The sequence below is a fragment of the Sarcophilus harrisii genome, chromosome 2 (assembly GCF_902635505.1).
Source record: "Sarcophilus harrisii chromosome 2, mSarHar1.11, whole genome shotgun sequence".
Taxonomy (NCBI): Eukaryota; Metazoa; Chordata; class Mammalia; order Dasyuromorphia; family Dasyuridae; genus Sarcophilus; species Sarcophilus harrisii.
The window spans coordinates 404,844,611-404,866,733 of NC_045427.1; the positions used below are offsets into that span (position 1 = coordinate 404,844,611).

The following is a 22,123-nucleotide window of genomic DNA, read 5'->3' on the forward strand; positions in this document are numbered from 1 at the left end:
TTAATTCTCCTTCTCCAGACACCATCTTCTTAATTATTTGTTTACTTCCACAAACCACTTTCCCCTTCAATCCCTTGAAAGTGACAACATTTTCACCCTTCAATCCCTAGAGCTTTCAATTTTTTAAAAATGAAATTAGCTGAGTCCTGATTCTTAGTTTAAAAACAAATGTGAAAGTCTCCAACTCTTCTGTGTTATAATTCCAGAGTTACAAAACCAGGAGGGTTTTGTGATCCTCAGTAACTGGCCACTCCTTCCTTGTAGTAGCTGTGTGTAACTCCTGTTCCTTTGACAAGGAATAACAAGAGAATGATAGGGCAGCTAGGAGGTGCAGTGGATGGAGTCCTGGGACAGAAGTCTCAAGGACTCACTTTTCTGAGTTCAAATCTGGCCTCAGATATTTATTAGCTGTGTGACCCTAGGTGTGACTCTGGATTCTTTTATTATTTGCTTGGCTAATCACTTAACCTAGCATATGTTCCTTTGAGAAATAAATGTGATAATTACAGATTATTATGATATAATGATTTTATAACATATTACTGAGCAATTGTGTAGTGTAGTGAAATGATCTTCAGAGTGCCAATTAGGTGGCCCAGTAGAAAAAGAACTAAAATAAGGAAGACTCTTTTTTCCCTAATAGTATTTTATTTTTCCAAATACATGCAAAAATAGTTTTCACCATTCACCTCTGCAAAACCTTGTGTTCCAAATTTTTCTCCCCCACTACCCCTTCTACTCCCTCCTCAAGACAGCAGGCAATTCAATATAGGTTAAACATGCACAATTCTTCTAAACATATTTCCATATTTGTTATGAAAGAAAATCAAATCAAAAGGGAAAAAAACCATGAGAAAGAAAAAAAAAAACGATCAAATGAACAACAACAGCAACAAAATGAAATACCATGCTTTGATCCACAGTCAGCCTTCATATTTCTTTCTCTGGATGTAGATAACACTTTCCAAGTCTATTGGAATTACCTTGAATCACCATATTATTGAAAAGAGCCAAGTCCATCAGTTTATGATCACATAATTTGTTGCTGTGTATAATGCTCTCTTGGTTCTTCTCACTTCAATCAGATGCATTAGTTCATATAAGTCCTCATAGGTTTTTCTGAAATCAGCTTGCTCATCATTTCTTGTAGAATAATAATATTCTATTACATTCATATACCATAAGTTAGTCAGCACTCCAAATGATTGTTATATACTCAATTTCCAATTCCTTCTGCTACAAACATTTTTGCACATGTTTAACATATATTGAATTACTTGGGTAGGGGGGAGGGAAATAGAAAAAAAATTGGAACACAAGGTTTTTCAAGAGTGAATGTTGAAAACTATCCATGCATATATTTTTAAAATAAAAAGCTTAAAAAAATAAGAATAATTGATGAACTTCACTGGAAGAAGGGGTTTCTGCATTAACTATTATCTACCTTGACTAATTCGCAGGTCTAACTCCTGAACAAAACAACATAAATCTCCCATTTATTAGGATATAAATTCTGATATTGTTGTTATCTTGGTAGCACTTACACAGCAAACCCTAGTAGTGCTTGTAGAAGGTGTTGGGTATCCTGTAAGGACTTAGTTTTGCTACTTATAATGGATACAATATTTATTTGGCATTCAATTAATCAAGGAAGATGATAGATCTTTTACTAGATTGATAATAAGTCCCTGGGCAACTGAGTCTTTAAGATATAAGTGGCTCTTCTTATGAACCAACCTATCTGTCATATATTAGAGTCAGAATATTCTACATTGTAGTCATGGCTGCTACTTTCTATCTCTGTGACCTTGAATGAATCATTTAATCTACTGAACTTTGATTTCTTAATCCATAAAATGGGTTCAATAAGAGTAGACTACCTACTTTACAAAGTTGGTTGGGAGAAATGTTTTTTGTAAATATTACTATGTCAAGCAAATATGTGTTATCCCTTCTAGTTATCTGTGGTGCTTTAATACTGGCAATAATAGCAACAACAACAACAGTAAAAAGAAGACGGCCTCTAGTGAATTGTATAAATCTATGCTCAATTTATGGAAAAATCTGGGCGAGAATTATGCAGGACCAGAAGAAATGGATTATAACTTATCTTGTAGAGAAAGACCCCACGTTGGCCCATTGAAATAGTGAAGTTGAGTAATGATATTAAATAATGGTAGTCAAATCCTTCAGTTTCAAACCAGTAATTGGAACAACATTCATTCATTCATTCATTCATTATGTATTTACTAAATAATTATAACGCCAGCTGATGTAGGAATATACAAAGACATATAATATATAATCCTTATATTCAAGGAATTTATGACCTAGTAGTAACAATATTTCTATGTAATTATAAAACTTTTGATTTGATATATTAACTCAACCTTACAATTTTGATTTCAATCAGTAGTCATATGGTTAACCATAGGTGCTAGTTCAGGGTCCCAGAATGTTAGGACAAGAAAGGAACTTAAACACTACTGATTTTACGGAGGAAGAAATAGAAGTCCAGAGGGTTTAAGTGATAGTAAATAACATTGCCACGATAAAAATCTAGGGCTGCTGATTCCATAGTCCTTGCCTTGTCCCTCTCCTCTCTAGCTCAAGAGACAGATGAGAACTCTTGATAGCTCATTATATTTCAACTTGATATTTTATGAGGGAGGTGGTTCTTCTGACTTTCAAATTAAGGAGGTTTTTACTATACATGCATCTTTAAAAAAAAATTGGTGCCATTAGTAAGAAAAATGTTAAAAAATATCACAACTATTCAACAGTAAATGTCAAGGTTCTCAGTGGAATGGAGCAAGGAGGACCCGGGGTTAATTGTACCACTCAGGAAACCACAGACTCAAAGGATACAGTTTCAGTGCTCCAGGCATGACCATGCTTTAGAATAATAATAGCATGACATTTCTTAAATAGTCATATTCTTTCTACCCCATGTCTTCCTGGGGCATAGGGTGGGGAAGGCAGGAAGGGGTGTGTGTGTGTGTGTGTGTGTGTGTGTGTGTGTGTGTTGGGGAAAGATATAGGAGACATCCTCACACTTAGACCAGATTCTTGTGGTATGAGAATTGTGGCTTGACTTAAATCCCCAGTCTCTATTCCTTAGGAATATTTGAATATTATATTCAAAAGTAATGGGAAAATGCTTGCTCCGAAGTGGGGCAGAGGAGGAGCTGCAAGGGAGCTTCACACCAAGGGAGAGAGGGGTGATTGTTATTGTTGTTCAGCCATTTTTCAGTCATGTCCCATTCTTTATGACTCCGTTTGAGGTTTTCCTGGCAAAGATATTGGAGTAGTTTCCATTTCTTTCTCTAGCTCATTATAGATGAGGAAATGGAGACAAAAAGGGTAACATAGCTAGTAAGTATCTGAGGCCAGATTTGAACAAGAAGATAAGTTTTCCCCTGTCTTTGGGCTCTTTCTACTATTCCACTTAGCTGCCCAAGGAGAAAATGAATATCACTTATTGTTTATTATTCTGAAGCCAAACTGTGAAATGGTGGACACAGGTCTTTGTGATATTAAGATTTACAAAGACAGTGTAGTGTGTTGGAAAGAATGCTGTACTTGTAGTCAGAAGATCTGGGTTTGAAATCTTGTTTTTGTTACTTGTTTGTTCCTGGGGCTGCCACTTAGCAGCATTTTCTACATATATTTTTTCATCTGCCAACTGGGATAATAATATCTCAGTTTGTTAGCAAATGTTTTTGGATCTGTGATCTTAGAGGTTCAGGGTATTCTCTGGTGAGGAAATTTCCACAACTGCAAAGCAATAATTTTTCAGGCTGGGGTGCTTAGAAATTAAGTGATTTGCTTAAAGTCACATAAATGTGTCAGAGGAAGGAAGTGAGCCCAAGACTTCTGGTTTTAGAGGGCAGTTCTCTAACTACCTCCTCAATCTCCTACTTATACATTTCCCATCTTCTTGTGTGGATCAAATAACAGTATATGGTCCCCTAAATACTTTCTTAACATAGGTGTTCTTAAATTATCAGTCATAAGGATAATGATGACTATGAGACCAAGAGGCCATTAGAAAAAAGAACACTGATCGTGGAATAATAATAATTTTCTTCTGGGATATGTTACAAGGATTCAGGTTTTGGACAGGTGAACTCTAAGGTCTCTTCCAACAATTTTGTGAATTTGTACTGATTGATTTATTTCTTCTATAATTCTGGGATTGATCCAAATCCTTCCCCGAAGTGTGTGTGTGCGTGTGTGTGTGTGTGTGTGTGTGTGTATTTCTGTCCCTCTTAGTATTGCTTCTGAGCACCCAGGTTCTAATTATATTTGAAATATCTCAAATACATTTTTCATGCTAATGGAGATATTTACTTAAGTGCAGAATTATGCAACTTCGTTCTTTTTTTGCCAAATTACCTAAAGGCTGCAGTTCCTCTTGGTGTCAAGTGAATGATGGCATAGGATACCTATTGCACTATATTCATAGCTTATAGTTCTTTTCAAGGCTTTTGCCTGCATCTTATTACCTACTTACTATTAATTTATTGCCCAAGCTTGCCATATTTTCAAAAGCAAAGTGAATGTTTTAGATGCGTGGCTTTTCTTTCATTTCTTCTATATTGTTAACTTTTATATTTGATTTAAGCTGTTTATGCTCCCACCTGAGGCCGTTCCTCTTCCATGATTACATTAAGTTTTATGTGTTCTTCTAGGTATATTTCAAAACAGGATTGCTGAATGTTATGTTTGTCTTTCTTTCCTATGTCTACTAATTATTTTTTCCTAGGGTGATTTATAGTAAGTAGCATATTAAAAGAAACTTTTCTGCCAATTGCCTTGAGGGACTGTTCCTTATCAGATGTCAGAAAATAACACTTCAAGGTTAAATAGTTTCATAATTGGCAAGAATATTGGCACTTCATGTTGGTTGGAGCCCTGGCTACCCAACAGGGGCTATTCAACTACATGAAATTGATTCCAAACTCTCTCTGGTCATGCTTCCCCTATGATAACTCATGTTGGCAATATTGCTCTTATCCTAAGCCTTCATTAGATATTCCCTTTTCCAAAGTCCTCCTTTTCTTTTCTTCTTTGCAACTTTCAAGTTTATTACCTATCAAAAAAGGATCTTCCATCACTGTTGTTTTCCCTATCTCATTTATAAACCAAAATTAAATGATGGCCTTGGAAAGCTTATTAAGGCTCTCTCCACTGGACTTCTCTCTCTTAATCTGCCATTTCCCTTTCATCTCTGGTTCATTTAATTTCTTATGTAGAGCTGGGGGGTCACTAATGAGGTTCTTCTGAGCCTTGTACCTTTGATTGAAGTTACTCTACTGAACTCCTTAGTCAGTTTCCTTTTATTAGAAGAATTCCTTTGTGGTAGGACTGACTTTTGGATGCTTGGACTTAGCTGGTGGTGGGGACTCAGCTTTTACTGTTTTGGTCCTAGCCCTATTATCTTAAGATAATTGACACCATGATTGATATAATAGGTGTTTTTGTTTGTTTGTTTGTTTGTTTTGATAATTATTGAGTTGTAGAGCACTTTTAGTGTATCAGTAGAAACCCAAGACAAACCACTTATAGTTTGGAGTTTAGGTCTAAAGAAATAGAGGTTACCACCAATCTTTGGATTCTTTTCATAACATTGTAATATTCCCTTGCCTTCTGTACATCCAAGGACATACAGAATATTCCCTAATCTGGTGAGAGCAGACTAAGAAGGTCTCTTTTTGAGAGTCTGAACCATTTAGGGATAAAAGCTGTGCAGCTGAAAGATACTGCTGTATTTCTTTGCTAAAAATCCTCAAGACTCTTGTTAGGATTATTTCAAAGCTGGCTGGGGTATAATAGCTGCACAGTTGCTGATGAATTTCACAAAACAGCGTGGACAAGACTAATGTATTGAATAGTGTGGGGCCATGGCAGCTGATCTGCAATGGTCAATGTAGAGAGGGAATGGCGAATATATCATTCAGTCAAGGTAACTGATCAAATAACTACTCTCATCCTCCTATCCAGTTCCACATTATTACACTCATGGGTATATTAAGCGCCCAGGATTAAATTTTGCTGGACAAATAAGGCATATCTTTTTCTTTCTTTCTGAATATTCCATGATCACAATATAATAATTATTGTGACAATAGCTCAAATTTGTAAAGCATTTAAAGGAGTCCTTTCCCCCAAACATCCTAGGAAATAGCATTATGATTTTAATTTTTCAAATACGGAAATTGTTTCAGAATTAAGTGACTTGCCTATGGTTGCACAGCTAGTAAATGTTGGAAATAGGATATTTATATGCCTTTATCTGATTGATTTTGCAACGGGTTCTAAGAGGACATTATGTTATTATAAAATATATTGTAAAATCTTATGATGAATCTTCTCTTGATCCTATTTATTTCCAGGATGTGAAAGAGTAGTACTTACTGGAAGTAGAAATGGAACAGGAGTTCTCTCAAAGTTTCTTCCAAAATATACCTTTTCTGTTTTCTCTTGCCCAGGTTAGGTTTAGTTACATTCTACTTAATATCTGTCTGAGATTGAATAATAACTTTAATTGGCTACTATACGTACCTGCATGGCAGAGGTGGTGGCAGATTATTGTACATGCCATATGGGGCTCCATTTGCATTTAGTGAGTGCTCAGCTGTGTACTGTGTATTCTTAATGAATCACATGCAAGCAAAGGATGGCTATATTTATCCAAGCCCTGGGAGTAGAAATGTTCACTGTGATCCAGCTTGCATGCCCCAGAAATGTACCTCACAGGCTGTTCCAGTTTTCACTGTGGTTAGATTTTAGGGTCATTCAGTATTAGTCCACTGGCACTATCAGCTGATTTTAAGGATTCTCGGTTTCTATCTGAAGATGTAGCATAGGGTTTTAGCACAAGAAGGGATTTAGAGAAGACTTTTGGCTCATGTCCTTGATTTAAAGGCTATGATTAACTTATTCTAGATAGATGAGCTAGATACTGTCCTTTCAAATACTTCCCTTTTTCCCTTCCCTTCCCTCAAATTTCTATCTCAAAGAGAATTGCAATAAACATTTTAGAACATTTACATTCTTTTCCCTTGTCTTCTCATTCTCTTTGGAAAAAAAACCAAATAATGCTATTGCTAAGTCATAGTTTAATTACTCTTTGGGACAATGTTTAACTTCTAAAACACACTTAATATATGTTTGTTGTATTTAATTTTTACATATGAAAAAACAGAACATATGAATAATTGAATAAACTATTTATTAAATGCTTACTGATTACAAAGCTCTATGCTAAATCCTAGAATAAAAATAGAAAAGTAAGACAATTCTTGCTCTGAAGAAGCTCATATTCTAATGGAGGGGACACAAAACATGTAGATAGAAGTCAAAATAAAAGGAAAAGGAAGAGAATAAACATCTTTTGAAGAGCCTACTATGTGCCAGCTACAGTGCTAAGTTCCTTTCAAATATTACCCCATTTGCTCTTTAAAATAGCCCTTTAAGGTAGCAGCTGTTCTTCCTGTTTTACAGTTGAGGAAACTGAGGCTAATAGAGGTGTAATTAATGTCCAAGATCACACAGGAGTAAGTGTCTGAAGTCTGAGTAAGTTACTCAGATTTCCCTGACTCCAGGCTTAGCTTTCTATCTACAGTATCAGCTAGCTGATAGGAGAATCTTATGGTCCTTAGGGTACAATGGCAAAACAGAGGGTAATGCCTCTCATTTAATTTTATTTCCACTATTAAAATAATATCAGTTTCTGATGTCATTTGACAGGGCTAAAGACATTAGGGTCTTCAATAGTTATAAATATAGCGTCTGTAGATGTTATTCCTTCATTGTGAAGCAGCCAAAGGAGGTAGCAGAAAGAATAAGCAGGCTCATCTACATGATGAAACAGCTAGGTGGTACAGTGGATATGTAGTAGGAAGACCCGAGTTCAAATTCTGCTTCAGACTCTGTGTAACTCCTGGACAAGTCATATTACCTCATTCAACCTCAATTTCCTCTTCTATAAAATTAGAACAAAATTTAGAGTGGCCTCTAAAGTCTATTTCTGCTCTAAACCTATGATCTTATGATCTATGATTATGTGATTTTTATGACATCTAATAACATTTGAAACACATCATCTAGTCTTCAATTGAAGACACACAGCAAGAGGAAATCCATTGATTGCTCCCTAAGGAATCCAATTCCATGGTTGTATAGCTCTTATTGTTATTGTTTTTCCTTATATCAAGTTGAAATCTGACATTGTTTTTAGTTTGGCTTTCTGGGCCCAAGGGAAAAAAACAACAACCATAGGCAATGTATTATAGTGGAAAGAGAGTTTAATTTGGAATCAGAAGAGATCGATCTGGATTGAATTCTGTTTACTAGCTGTATAAGTTTCATGAAATGTAAAATGGATATAATAATATCTGTAGTACTTTATAGAATTATTGTAAGGAACAAGTGAGGTGATTTAAAAGCAAACCTAAGCCTTAAGACAGCAATATTTTTGTCATTAATATTATTATCATGACAAGATGGAGTGAATCTTTTTCTACCATTTTTATGCAGCCTTAAAGCCTCTAGGTTCCTGGAACCTTTAGTTATGACCCCTTTATTAACTTTCTCTTCTAGTTCTCTCAGCAACAATATTCAAAATCCATGATTATTTCCAAGTTTTCTCGTGTATGAAATGGATTTATTATTCCTATCTCAGAGATATTCAGAGGATCAAACGAATGGGTGCTATTAGTAGTATTTTGCCAAGGTTAAAAGCACCTTGCTTTTAGAAAAAAATACATTTTGGTTTTTCAATTAACAAGCATTTATTTTTATCTTCCTCTCACTTCTCCCTCCTGACAGAGAAAAAACCCATATAACAAATAACTACAGTCAAGCAAAAACCAATTCCCACATTGACCATGTCCCCAAAATGTGACTTAGCCTAATCTTGACTCTGTCACCTCTCTCAGAAGGTGGGTAACATTCTTCATCATTAGTCTTTTAGAATCATGATTGATCATTGCATTGGTTAGAATTCATAAGTCTTTCAAAGTTGTTTGCTTTTATAGTGTTGTTACTTATTCAGTTATTCTCTGTGTTCTCTTCATTTCACTTTTCCTTCGTGATGACAAATCTTCCTAGGTTCTTAACATATGTGTCTAAGTGACATAGCATCTAAAAACTTAAAAGATATGCTAAACAAGTTACAGGCAGAGAAAGAAGACAAAATAACTCATTAGTCTTCATAGAACAGTGGGATTTAGTTAAAACAGTTGCTTGTTTAGGATTTAATTGTGACAGTTGCTTGGTGGGGCAACGATTGATTGGCTTGTGTTGTGGATGGCTGAAGAAACAAATCTATTAAGAATGTCAGCACTTTATCTAAGAAATACACCTTTCCAGAAAGTAGAAGCTTTTGGTGCTTTTTGACTAAGCTCTACTGTGACAGGCGATGCTTTCATTATATGAATGGGGGGCAGGAAAATTTCCTCTGTGGAATTTCTGACTAAAAGTTGCAGATTACATTGGGGATATTTTCTGATTGGTGATAAAAATATTGGGGAAAGCTTGGGAACAAATATTATTCATAAGAGTGGGTAGATAGAATGATTCAAATCAGAAGCTGAAAATCAGTTTTAGATGGATGAATAGAGAATGTTGTGGCCTGTGACAGGGAGCTGTCCTGTAGGAGATATAGCCCATCCAGACTATGTCTCATGAGGGGGCAATGAATTTGAAAAGCTATCTCCTTGATGTTCTGCTTCACTTTGAAAAGTAAGATGACAACAATTTACCCTTTAATTCTTGTTAATCAGGTGAAGTTAGGGATGTCTCCTTTACTCAACCAAGCTTCATTCTTTTAAACCATTTTTTATTGGAGGAAAAAAAAAACAAAGTTTTATTATGTTTCTTCTTAGTCCTATGGACATGGGATTTTTCTCCTACATCCCAACCCTGAGTAAATTATGCATGAAAGCACTACCAAATCAATTCTTCTTTACTAGAGTTCTAGTTTCTCTGACTTTTTAATCTTAGATGAGGACTGTACCAGGTGCACATTTTTCAGGGTATTGCCTTTTGACTTAAATAGTAACCCAATCATGTCCTTTTCTAGGCTCTATGAAGGCAAAGAACAGATGGAATTTGAAGAATCCATGAGGAGACTTTTTGAATCCATCAACAATCTCATGAAAAGTCAATACAAGACCACCATTTTGTTGCAGGTTAGTTTACACAGATGCTAACATTGGTTTTCCTAATCTTGACAGTAAAGAAATGGTGATAATTTGAGATAGTGTCCACATTTGCTGTTAAACATGCAACCCTTTAGTAATTAAAGCCATAGGTTGGAAGGTATGCTTAATTATCTCTGAGATAAAATGCTAACAGGCAGGGAAAAGGTTTTTATTTATTAATGAGCTACCTGGGACTAATGATTTCTAAATTAGAATTTTATGGACATGTGGCACAATAGATATGTAGCAAGCTGGATTTGGAGTCAAAAAGTTTGAATCCTAACTAAGACATTTAATAAAATATTTGTTGTTTAGTTGTTTCAGGTATATCTGACTCTCTGTGACCCCTTTGGGATTTTCTTGGCAAAGATACTGGACTGGTTTTCCATTTCCTTCTTCAGCTCACTTTACAGATGAGGAAATAGAGGCAAACAGAGTTAAGTGACTTTCCTATGGTCACATGGCTAGTAAGAGTCTAAGGCCAAATTTGAAATCAGGTTTTTTTGCCTCTAGGTCTGGTGCTCTATCCACTGTGACACCTAACTGTTCTACTAATGACCTTAGGCAAGTTGATTAATGACTCTGGGACTTATTTTATTCTCCATAAAAGGGAGGGATTGAATTTGCGGTCATCTAAGGTTCCCTCCAGCTCTTCAATATTTGGTCCCACATTAGGAAAAATCAGAGTTTGGCTTACTTTTTATTGTATTGACTTTTGTACAGTAAGAACTAGTTAGTTCTTAACAAGAAATTGCTGCCCAAAGGCCCAAATTTCCTTCCCAACACAATAAACTTGTTCCTCTTTACATAACTAGAAACTCTCCTCTGTGAGGAAGCAATATTGCCAGGAGGACAAGGGATAACCAATTGAGCATCCCTTTTTTGCTAATCTGCAAACCCAGTAATGCTTATAAAAACCTCGAGACTTGACCTTGTTTCTAAGAGAGAATTTAGTAGCACAGGACTAGAGTGAAGGGACCAATTAGAAAGACTTCATTATTTCTACTGAATTTACTGCAAAGCATTCCAGAAGTGTTTTCTGATGTATCATGTATAAGGAAAACCCAAATACATTTATCTAAATCAATGAATTAATGCAGATTGCTTCATTTTTTAATCGTTTTAGTTGCTAATTTAAATAGCCATTACTATGTTTGGAATCTCCAGTTGCTAGTTAGAATTAATGAGTTTTTGTATTTGTCTGAATGGTTGCATAAGGAAAACCTGTTCTTTATGACACCAGAGAATCTAACTCTGGTAACTATTCACCTGCAATAGGTAGAGACTGAAACCATTCCTTCAGAAATTAATGATGTGATCATAAAGAAGAGTACTTTTGAAATACAGAGATATTGCAAGACTCAAATGAGATAATGTGAAAGAATTTTGAAAAATATACCATTTTTTTTTATAAAAGCAGGGTTTATTATGGTTATTATTCTCCTAGTGCTAGGATTCCTATTATTTAGCATTATCCTCTTGGAATGTCTTAATTTTTCTGTGATGTGGGCTGGATTTTTTTTTTCTGTTATTATTTTGTTTGTAGGAGTAAGAGAAGCAACAGATAAGATGAAAATTTATTGTTTGATATTTAAAGTCAATTTGAACTTTTGGGATTTATATATGGTGCTTGATATTTTCTATCAGATGACCAGACTCATAAAATAGTTTTCTATATCAGACCAATAACTGATTGAGAGCAAACATCTTTCTGAAATATATTTTTAAAAGATTTTTCTATTACATATAAAAACAATTTTTACAATCCATTTTTTTAAAAAAATCTTAAATTGGGAGAAGAAGTGTTTGGATGATTTATCTCTTTATTTTTTAATTCATTTTTTTTCAGTAAAGAAATAACTATTTTCTTATATCTTGTTGCTCCAAAAAAAAGAGAAAAAAAATAATCTTAAAAATCTTAAATTCCAAATCCTTTCCCCCTCTTTTTTTTCCTACCCTCTCATTGAGAAATCAAGTAGTTTACTAAGGATTACGCATGTGTGGTCATGTAAAATATTTCTATATTAGCCATGTTGCAAAGGAGAAAAGATAAAAAAAGAAAAAGAAAGTTTTAAAAAGTATGCTTTGATCTGCACTCAGATACCATTCTTTTTCTGGAAGTGGAGAACATTTTTCATCATAAATCTTTTGGAATTATCTTGGATCACTATATTTCTGAAAATAACTTAGTCATTCATAGCTGATTATTGTACATTGTACATTGCTGTTATGGTGTACAATGGTTTCCTGGTTCTTCTCATTTCATCTGTAGCAGTTCATAGAAATCTTCCCAGGTTTTTCTCAAAGCATCTTGCTTATCATCTCTTATTACACAATAGTATTCCATCACAGTCACATGCAGCAGCTTGTTCAATTATTCCCAGTTGAAGGAAATCCCTTCAACTTCCAATTCTTTGCTACCACGGAAAGAGTTGCTATACATATTTTATACATATAGATCATTTTCCTTTTCCTTTGCTCTCTTTAGAATATAGACCTTTTAGTGGTACTGTTGGGTTAAAGGGTAGGCACATTTTTTATAGCTCTTTGAGCATAGTCTTCAAAATAGTTGTGTCATTTCATTACTCCATCAACATTGCATAAGTATCCAATTTTCCCACATTCCCTCCAACATTTGTCTCTTCTATCATACTAGCCAATTTGATAGGTGTGAAGTGGTACCTCAGAGGTGTTTTAATTTGCATTCTCTAATTAATAATGACTTAGAGAATTTTTATATGACTATAAATAGCTTGGATTTCTTCTTAAACTGCCTGTTCTTGAAAACTGCTCATTCCTATCCTTTAACCATTTATCAATCTGAAACATATTTTCAATGATTCAGTAATCTGTGATTTTTTTCTTCAAAGTATCACATTAAAACTCTTCTGTAATTCAGTTGTTGGTCTTCTATAGTTTTTATGATCTCCAAATTCATCACTTAGAAGTCAGCTTGTTAATGAACATATTAAGGCTTACCTAGGCTAGTCCCTGAAAATGAAGCCTGACACTGGATTTTGGCTTGAAGATGATCCAGCTTGATATATCCTTCTAGAGTATGTGTGGCATAGGAATAGGACTAAAATATTTTTGAGAAATTTTTTATTCTGGAGTAGAGGAAGTATTTTTTGGGGGAGGAACATAGTTGTAACTATTAGGACTTAGTATATGCATCTTATCTGAAAGACTCTAGAAGGTGCTCCTACTCTAAGACCATTCCAATAGATCTTAGATTCATCTTCCTAGAGGAGAATTTTGAAGATTTCTTGAGCCTCTCCTCTTACCTCAATATCTAAGCCCCAACAAATCTGGCCTCCAGCACATACTAATTGCACACAATTGTGGTAACCAATAAATCTCTTGAACTCCCAATTCTCTCAGACAGCTTTCTGAGGGTATAAATGTCAAATGAGTTGCTGATTTTCATCGAGAGAGGGAATTTACATATAAGGATTTCTATATATCAATGATATCAGAGATCTAAAGTAGGAAGAAGAAAGCAAACAAACAAATTCTGTAACACCAGATCATGAAATTTCCCTATTAGGAACAGGTCAAAAGTATACATTTTGTAAATGCCCATCAACCTCTTTCTCCTTCCTAGATCTTGACTTTTGGTTGGAAAGCAAATGAAAGATTAATGATAATGCACATTGTCCTGAGGGCCTTCATCTTTTTTTGTGATAGTAAATATGCAAGGAAGTTCCTTCTCATCTTCAGGTTGTAGTGAATCCCTAAGAAATTGTCAGTCCTTTTTCTTGTATTGGTCTTGCAAATTCAACTGTCTGCTGTAATGAATGGATTGAAAAATCAGTGGGGAAAGGGAATTGTCTATTTTAAATGTCTATGAATTTTCCATGAGGATGATGTCTGGTATTCAAGTGGGAACTTATACTAAGGCGTGACATCAGCTTTTGCTTATACTGACACTAATAATGCTGTCACAAATCTCAATCTGTATTCATTTAGATTCAATGGAGAGACAGGCAGGAAACCCTTTTAGCAGATGATGAAATGTGTATTTGCAAGGGAGGGTTCATTTTGGGCAATTTTGGGCAATTTTTGGTTTTTTCTATTTTCAATTTGCTGTTGAATATGGTATTATCAGTTCAGGTGATGCTAATTAGAATGAAGCTTCATTCCCCCATCCATCCTTGTTGTACCTCAGCATGCCAATTAGATTATTATTGCTTAGTTTGAATTTGGCTCTTTTCCAGAGGTTTGTCTTCATGACACCTTTCACTTTGATCCCTGTGTTCTCAAGGGAAAAATCTATCATTGATCAGGTAAATTTGTTTGGTATCATATAATCCACAAATTATAGAAGTGACACACACATTCTTGATGGCTGTTCTTACCACTTTCCACTATCGTAGGGTAATGAGTGGTAGGTAAATGTACAGTTTTCATACTAGTCCTAGAAAATGGTGTATCTCGAACTCATAAGATACATTGTTAGAATGTCAGCAGGAATGTCTAGGAACTCAGATTCTCTTACCTAGAAAAAAATGCAAATGGCACAGAAAAATCAGTATATTCCCCCCCCCCCCAAGCATTTATTTAATACTCAATGTGAAAAGCACTGAGGATACAGATTAAAAACAATCCCTGTCCTCAGGGAGTTTATGATCTAATAAAGGGAGACAACACACAGAAATGAGGGATGCTTCCACCCACAGGCTCTGTTTCTGACTCCGTGAGTCCTGCCAAACCTCTGGGCCCTCTCCCAGATCTCTGTTATGCTTATACAACTGAGAACAGAGAAACCTTGGTCACCTCTAGCTGTTACCCAGCAGACTTTCAGCGGCAGAGAGGAACAGTTCCCCTTGAGAAGGAAATAACAGATTTTCATATGCGTCTGTGAGTCAGCTGGACAAGATGAAAGTTTAATACATTCCCATTGAGTTGATAACACATTCAAAGTCCAAAGGTGACAGGTAGTCAGCTTGCTTTCTACTGCTGCCAGACTAGGACTGAGAAGACTGATTTCTTTCAAAACCTTCCACTTCTCTTTCTCCCCTCCCCCATCTCTTTCTCCCCAACCCCATCCTGTGAACATCTGAAGCATTTTAATGAAATGTGTGTCCTGGATGCATAGGCTCCTCATGGCTGCTGTTTCTTGTCTCACTATGGAAATTCAGTCCTTAAAGACCAGCAAAATGCAGCCGGTATCTGCTGCAGTGCTAGCCTTCTGATTTCCTAGGTGGGTATTGACTAAAATGTCACAGTTTTGTCCTCTTTTCTTTTTAGGGCTTTATTGCAGTGAGTCTATAGGAACATGTTTATCACTGTTGCATCTCTGGTCTCAAGACAATGATTTAACAGGCATTTATTAAATGCCTATCATGTGCCATGCATTGTGCCAGGTGTACAGATGTACAGACATGACGAGGTGTGATGAAGCATATGAGAGATGGGCTTAATGATTGGATCAATAGGTCTGGGTGTTAGAACAGGAGGATTTGGTTTAGGACTGGAGAAAGGTATGGGTGACTGGATCGTCTTACCCCCTTGTTTCCTAGACTCACTCAGATCTCCAAGTATATTTTTATAAGAACAAAGAACCAAAGACACTGGTGAGTAGGAGTCAGATTTGGAGAAATTGATGAGGTGACTACTAAACCCACCTGGATGTGGATGGAAGCAGGATCATAAACATTCTCCTCTAATTGTGTGGTGCCAAAATCCATCTGGTATCACTGCCACAGGCTGAAGTTTACCTGTCTGTAGCTTGATTTGGTGCATTGTTCTAATGAGACCAAGTCTGTAACTTAGATCCAGTTAATTTTGTTCAGAGGAAATAATGCTGTTTCTCTGCCACATGCCTGTCCCTCTCACCCTAGTCTGTTTGTCTGTCTGTCTGTCTGTCTGTCTCTGTCTCTCTCTCTCTGTCTGTCTCTATCTCTGTTTCTCTCTGTGTGTCTGTCTCTGTCTCTGTCTCTGTGTCTCTGTCTCTTTCTCTGTCTCTCTTTCTCTCTCTCTCTCTCTCTCTCTCTCTCTCTCTCTCTCTCTCTCTGTCTGTCTCTCTTTCTCACACACACACAATGTATATTGTTGTGGTTGTTGTAGTTTGTCCATACTTGAAGAGCAAAATATCCTTTGAAAGTGATGTCATGACATGCAAGTGAATCAGATTTAAGTGAGGGAAGGCTGAGCAAAGTTACCTGCCTCACTTTCTCCTCCAGAGGCATCTGGGACTAGTGGCCAGTATCTGTAGATCAGGATGACTGGAGATAGCCTTGGATGCCATGGGAAACTTTTATATGTCTATGGGTGCATACATACATACATATGCATATATACATATACATATACATAATATACACATACATAATGTAAGTATATGCACATACATATGAGAGGCAGCTAATCCTGAATTTCAGCAACACCTGATTTCAAATTCCAATTATTCTTAATTCTATTGCTTTCCCTCTGTTGGTTATTTTCTATACATGTTATAGATAGTTTATTTACACATAGTTGTTTGCTTGCTGTCTCCTCAATTAGATTGTAAGCTCCTTGAAGGCAGGGATTATTTTTGCCTTTCTCTGTATCCCAGCACTTAGAATAGTTCCCGGCACATAGTAGATGCTTAATAAAAGCTGACTGACTGACTGATTCCTCTGTGAAATTGTGATAATGATAATATCTGCCTTACAAGGTTGTTGTGAGGATTAAATGCAATAATATGTGTAAAGACCTTTGCAAACCTTCAATACTGTGTGCTATTATTATGGATAGAGCTGGAGGAGACCTTAGAGGTGACTTTCTAACCCCCTCATTTTTCACAAGTAGAAGAGGGTAAGCAGTATGGTTTAATGAAAAGAGAGTGGAATTTGGAATCAGTAGACCCAAGCTTAATTAATAGGTCTGCTTCTTGCATTTCTAAGATTGTGACCTTTCAAGTCACTTATTTTCCTGTTCCTTAATTTTCCCACTTATAAAATAAAGGGGTGAGATTAAATGTTTTCTAATCCAACATTAAATATACAGTCCTATCTTTTACTTTCCTTAGATTTCAAATGTCAAATCTTTATTTAGTTAATTTGTCAAGTAGGCCTTTCACATTCAGTTTCACCTACAAAGTCCTCCTCAGTAAATTGTACGTGTGAAATTTGCAAAACCGAAACCCAAAACAACACCTAACATTCAATTTCTGCTCTGCTTATCTTGCTAACAGTTTCTTTGATAAATATTTGAAAAAAATAACAGGGGCTCTTATGAATCTTAATATATTTGAATCCTAGAATTGGAAAAGATCTTAGGGGCCAACTAATTTAACTTCCTACCTGATATATATATATAATTCCATTTTCAGGAAGCTTTAATCATCAGACGCTGTCCAGGGTCTGAAAAATGCCCTCTGCTATTTACAAAGGAAGGGTAGGCAGAATGTGACTTAATGTAGCCCAGCCTTGCTTTAATGAAACAAACTAAAAAAGATATATGTTCCTTGGATCATTTATCTTACCTTTTGAGAAAATTATGTGTATATGTGCATTGATTTTGTATTTCTTTTTTATTATAATAACTTTTTATTGACAGAACCCATGCCAGGATAATTTTTTACAACATTATCCCTTGCACTCACTTCTGTTCCGATTTTCCCCCTCTCTCCCTCCACCCCCTCCCCTAGATGGCAAGCAGTCCTATACATGTTAAATAAATTACAGTATATCCTAGAAACAATATATGTGTGCAAATCCAAACATTTCTCTAATATGTGCGCTGATTTTGAATGCGTATGCATGTGTGTATTTGTGTATTCCCTGTCATTGTTTTGATAGACTGTGGGTCGACATAAGAAATTAAATAGGAATTTTGAAGGAATTTTGTGAAAGCTGCAGATGACACAAAAAGACCAGAAGACAACCCAGGAAAAGCTTAGAAACTCAGAAATGCATAAAATATACATATAGGCTTCTATACTACCTACCCAAATTTTATAATAATATACTATAAACACCACATAAAAGAAAAAGAAAAAATTCAGACTTCTTCTCTGGTATGAAGGGAAGGCCAATAGAATTTTACATAGATTTTCCAGATCATGGGGGCGCTGCGCCTCTAACCCCCACAATGTGGAAGGGATAATTGCATAATCTTGATTAGTGATCCAGGGCCGTGACTTATTCGAACAGTTCATATAATGTAGGAACCACCTCACATTAACTGTATTATTTAGCAAAATATCCTTTATACCCACACCTAACCCTGAAATGGGAGCATCTTTCAAGTTAATTTCATTTCTTATTCCAGGTGGCTGCTTTGAAATATATCCCATCTGTTCTCCATGATGTGGAAACTGTCTTCGATGCTAAGTTACTCAGGTGAGCACATGGTACGAATTGTCCTCAGTTCCCTTGAGAAATCGGGAGCGCCAAAGCAAGGGAAGCTTTGCTGAGGAATATTGGGATTGACTCATGATGGATGGACACATTTCCAATAACTTTTAAGGGGGTATATTAGCGGGGTAATGGGAAAGTGGAATGTTTTCTTGTACCAGGACTTGGGCAAGAAACGAAAGGAGGTGATTGGAATTCTTGTCCCAACCTTGCCAGTGAAAAGTGACAGCATGAGGTGCTACTTCTGAAGGGAGAAGGGTGGTTTGAAAAACTGTTGAAAGACAATGTAGGTGATTGCTTCCCTTTTGCTTCTATTGGGGGCTCCCATTCTTTGCCTCATAACTTGCTCTTAAAGTCTTATAGAAAATGCATATTTGTCACTGGTCAATGAGTTTGAAAGAGGTTGCCAAGGCAGGGTCCTTCTCCATCCCTCTTTTTTTCCACTTTACAAAATGAATAAAGTCATTTAGTACATTATTTTAACTATGATGAAATTTTGCAGAACATGACCTGTTGCTCTTTCTTTAAGGAATGTTTCATTTTTGGGTTTCGGGATGACAGGTTATAGAAGACAGATTTTTATTGAGGAAACTAATAAGGACTATTCCTGTGGTTCTTGGTATAAGGATTTCCCAGATAAGGAAATTCCCACTACTAATTCATGTTGGAACTTTTACTACAACTTTTAGTCTTGTTCCCTGGTATCTGGAATTGGTTAGTTGACTATTGTTCTTCTTATTCAAAGAGCACCCAAACGATTTTGTTATATTTTGGCTGATATCTGGAATAAGAAGTATCAGCCAAGGCCTTTTCTGTTTTAAAAGCTACCATTGATAAATTCCAATTTTAAGATCTTGGTGGTCTTTAGCCTCCAATCTTTAGCACTATTGAGAGATGTGATGTGGAATCATGGAGGGAAAGAGCTAGGGTTGAAGTTAGAAAGTCTAGAATATGATTCCTTCCTCTCATACAAACTAGATGGGTGGCCCTGTGCAAAACACTTGCATTGGAGGAAGTGTTAGAACTGAAGTGAGGTCCTAGACACTTATTAACTGTTTGATCCTGGACAAGTCATTAACTTCTGTCTACCTCATCTTTCTCATCTGTGAAATGGAGACAATAATAGCCCCAACTCTCCAAGACCCCATTGAGGATTTTCTTGGCAGAGATACTGGAATGGTTTGCCATTTCTTTCTCTAGCTTAATTTACAAATAAGGAAGCCAAGGCAAATAAGAATAAGAGACTTGTGTAAGATCACATAGCTAGTAAGTGTCTGAAACCCGATTTGAACTCCTGAAGATGAGTCTTCTTGACTCCAAGGCCTACATTCTATCCATTGTGCCACCCAGCAGCTAGATGTAAAATGGTTAGAGTGATGGCCCTGGCATCAGAAGGACCTGAGTTCAAACCCAACTTCAGACACTTACTAGCTGTGAAACCTTGAGCAAATCATTTAGCCTTATTTTCCTCAGTCTATTCATCTGTCAAATGAGTTGGAGAAGAAAACTGTAAAACACTCTAGTACCTTTGCCAAGAAAACCTTAAATGGGATCACAATGAGTCAAGACACAACTGTAATGACTTAACAACAACAATAAAAAGCAACAGCAGCTTCTTAGAGTTGTTGGGATAAAATGAGGACGCAGTATTTTCCCAAACTTTGTGAATACTTGCTTTTAGTGTTATCACTTAACCTTTCGATATTCCTAGTGACTCTCTAAGATCCTAAGTTCCACAGAAGGTACAGGATTGCATTAGTAGAGGGAAATTCCTTACTGGGTATTATGCATAAAACATGAAATCCCAGGCCTAGTCTACCCCCTGCAGTGCCAACTCTTCCCCACCCCCAAGAGTGTATAATTATCAAGTTGATTAAGATTTGATTTGGGGATTCTGATGTTTCCTGCCTACAGCCAGCTCCTCTATGAATTTTACACTTGCATACCACCAGTCAAACTTCAGAAGCAAAAAGTGCAGTCCATGAATGAGATCGTCCAGAGCAATCTCTTTAAAAAACAAGGTAAGTCCAAACTGTCCTTCACAAGCGAACTCATCATGAAGGCTGCATATGGTTTTTGGAACAATGCAGCAGCACCTGGCATTTTGTTGGATAATTAAAATGTCTATTCCATGGTAACTCTCCAGAGATTTATAAACACAAAGAAGAACTGACAAGGTAGAGATACCTAAATTAAATTGTTTTTTTTATGAGGGCTTGTGCCTTGCATTAAAACTCCCTTTTATTTTCTTCCAAGAAAAGTAAAGAGCAGTGGTAAGAATTTGGAGTCATTTATTTTAGATGCCTCAAGTAAGTTTTTTTTCTCCTTGGTTTCTTTGTTTTTAAAATTATTATCTTGTTCTTATCATTACTTGGACATACATCCAAGCATACCTCATTTTATTGGGTTTCTCAGGTGATTTTAAAAAATGTTATTAACAAATTAAAGCTTTGTGGCAGTCCTACATCGAGCAACTCTAATGGTGCCATTTTTCCAACAATGTATGCTCCCATTGTGTCATGTGTCACATTTTGGTAGTTCTCACCGTATGTAATGGGCTGAAGTTTGAGTTGATGCACTTACGTCCCAAGTACATGAGGCTAAATAGTAATTGGGCTATACTCTATTAATATACATGATTGGATAAAGAATGGTCCCTGCCCACTCTCTGTGCAAGTCCTGATGTGTTGTACAGGAAATGACAATTTTGGTGGGTGGAGGCAGAGAGAGGAACAGGAAGAGAAGCTGGGAGAGATTGGGCCTGGGTTCCATTCTCTTGGCTGCTGGTCATGTGGCTGCGGGTCTAGCTAGCTTCTTGACTCAGCTGCACACATTGCTGTCGCCGATTCTCTTCCACCTCGATCCTTCTTCACTGAGAATAAAGATTGCCGATTTTCCCCTAACCTGAACTCCGGACTCCTGCTGATTTTAAAATACGCGATCTTCACAACCATATTTCAAACTTTTTCATTGTTATCATATCTGGTATGATGATCTATGATCAATGATCTTTGATGTTTCTTTTGTAATTTTTTTGGGGTGCCACAAACTATTCTCATATTAGGTTGTGAACTTGATTGATAAATGTGTATATTCTGACTTCTTCACTGTCTGGCCATTCCCCTGTCTCTCTCCCTCTTCCTGGCCTCCCTATTCCCTAAGATATAACAATGTTGAAGAATATCACATAAATTTAATTGATAAAGTAGCAGCAGGGTTTGAGAAGATTGACTTCAATTTGTGGGTGAAATGCTATCAAACAGTTTCTCATGCTACAGAGAAATTTTTCAAGAATCAATATAGCGAACTTCATTGTTGCCTTAGTTTAATGCATTGCCACAGCCACCCCAACCTTTAGCAGTCACCACCCTGATCATTCAGCAGCTGTCCACATTTGAGGCAAGATGCTCCACCAGCAAAAAAAAATTAGAATTCGCTGAAAGTTCAAATGACAGAATTTTTTAACAACAGCTACATAGAGACACAGTAGATAGAATGTCTGCCTTGGGTCAGGAGGACCTGAGTTTAAATCCAGACTCAGACACCTGCTGGCCATGTGACACTGGG

The 22,123-nt window shown here is 36.3% G+C and overlaps 1 protein-coding gene across 1 annotated transcript in view; it reads left to right on the forward strand.

Annotated features, from left to right (window-relative positions):
- Nucleotides 1-22,123, forward strand: part of DOCK2 (dedicator of cytokinesis 2) — a 486,757-nt gene that overhangs the window by 105,500 nt on the left and 359,134 nt on the right. The window contains exons 23-25 of the mRNA XM_012552398.3: nt 10,091-10,199; nt 18,471-18,541; nt 20,471-20,577. Of these exons, the coding sequence (XP_012407852.1) occupies nt 10,091-10,199; nt 18,471-18,541; nt 20,471-20,577 (287 nt within the window). The remainder of the gene's footprint in view (nt 1-10,090; nt 10,200-18,470; nt 18,542-20,470; nt 20,578-22,123) is intronic.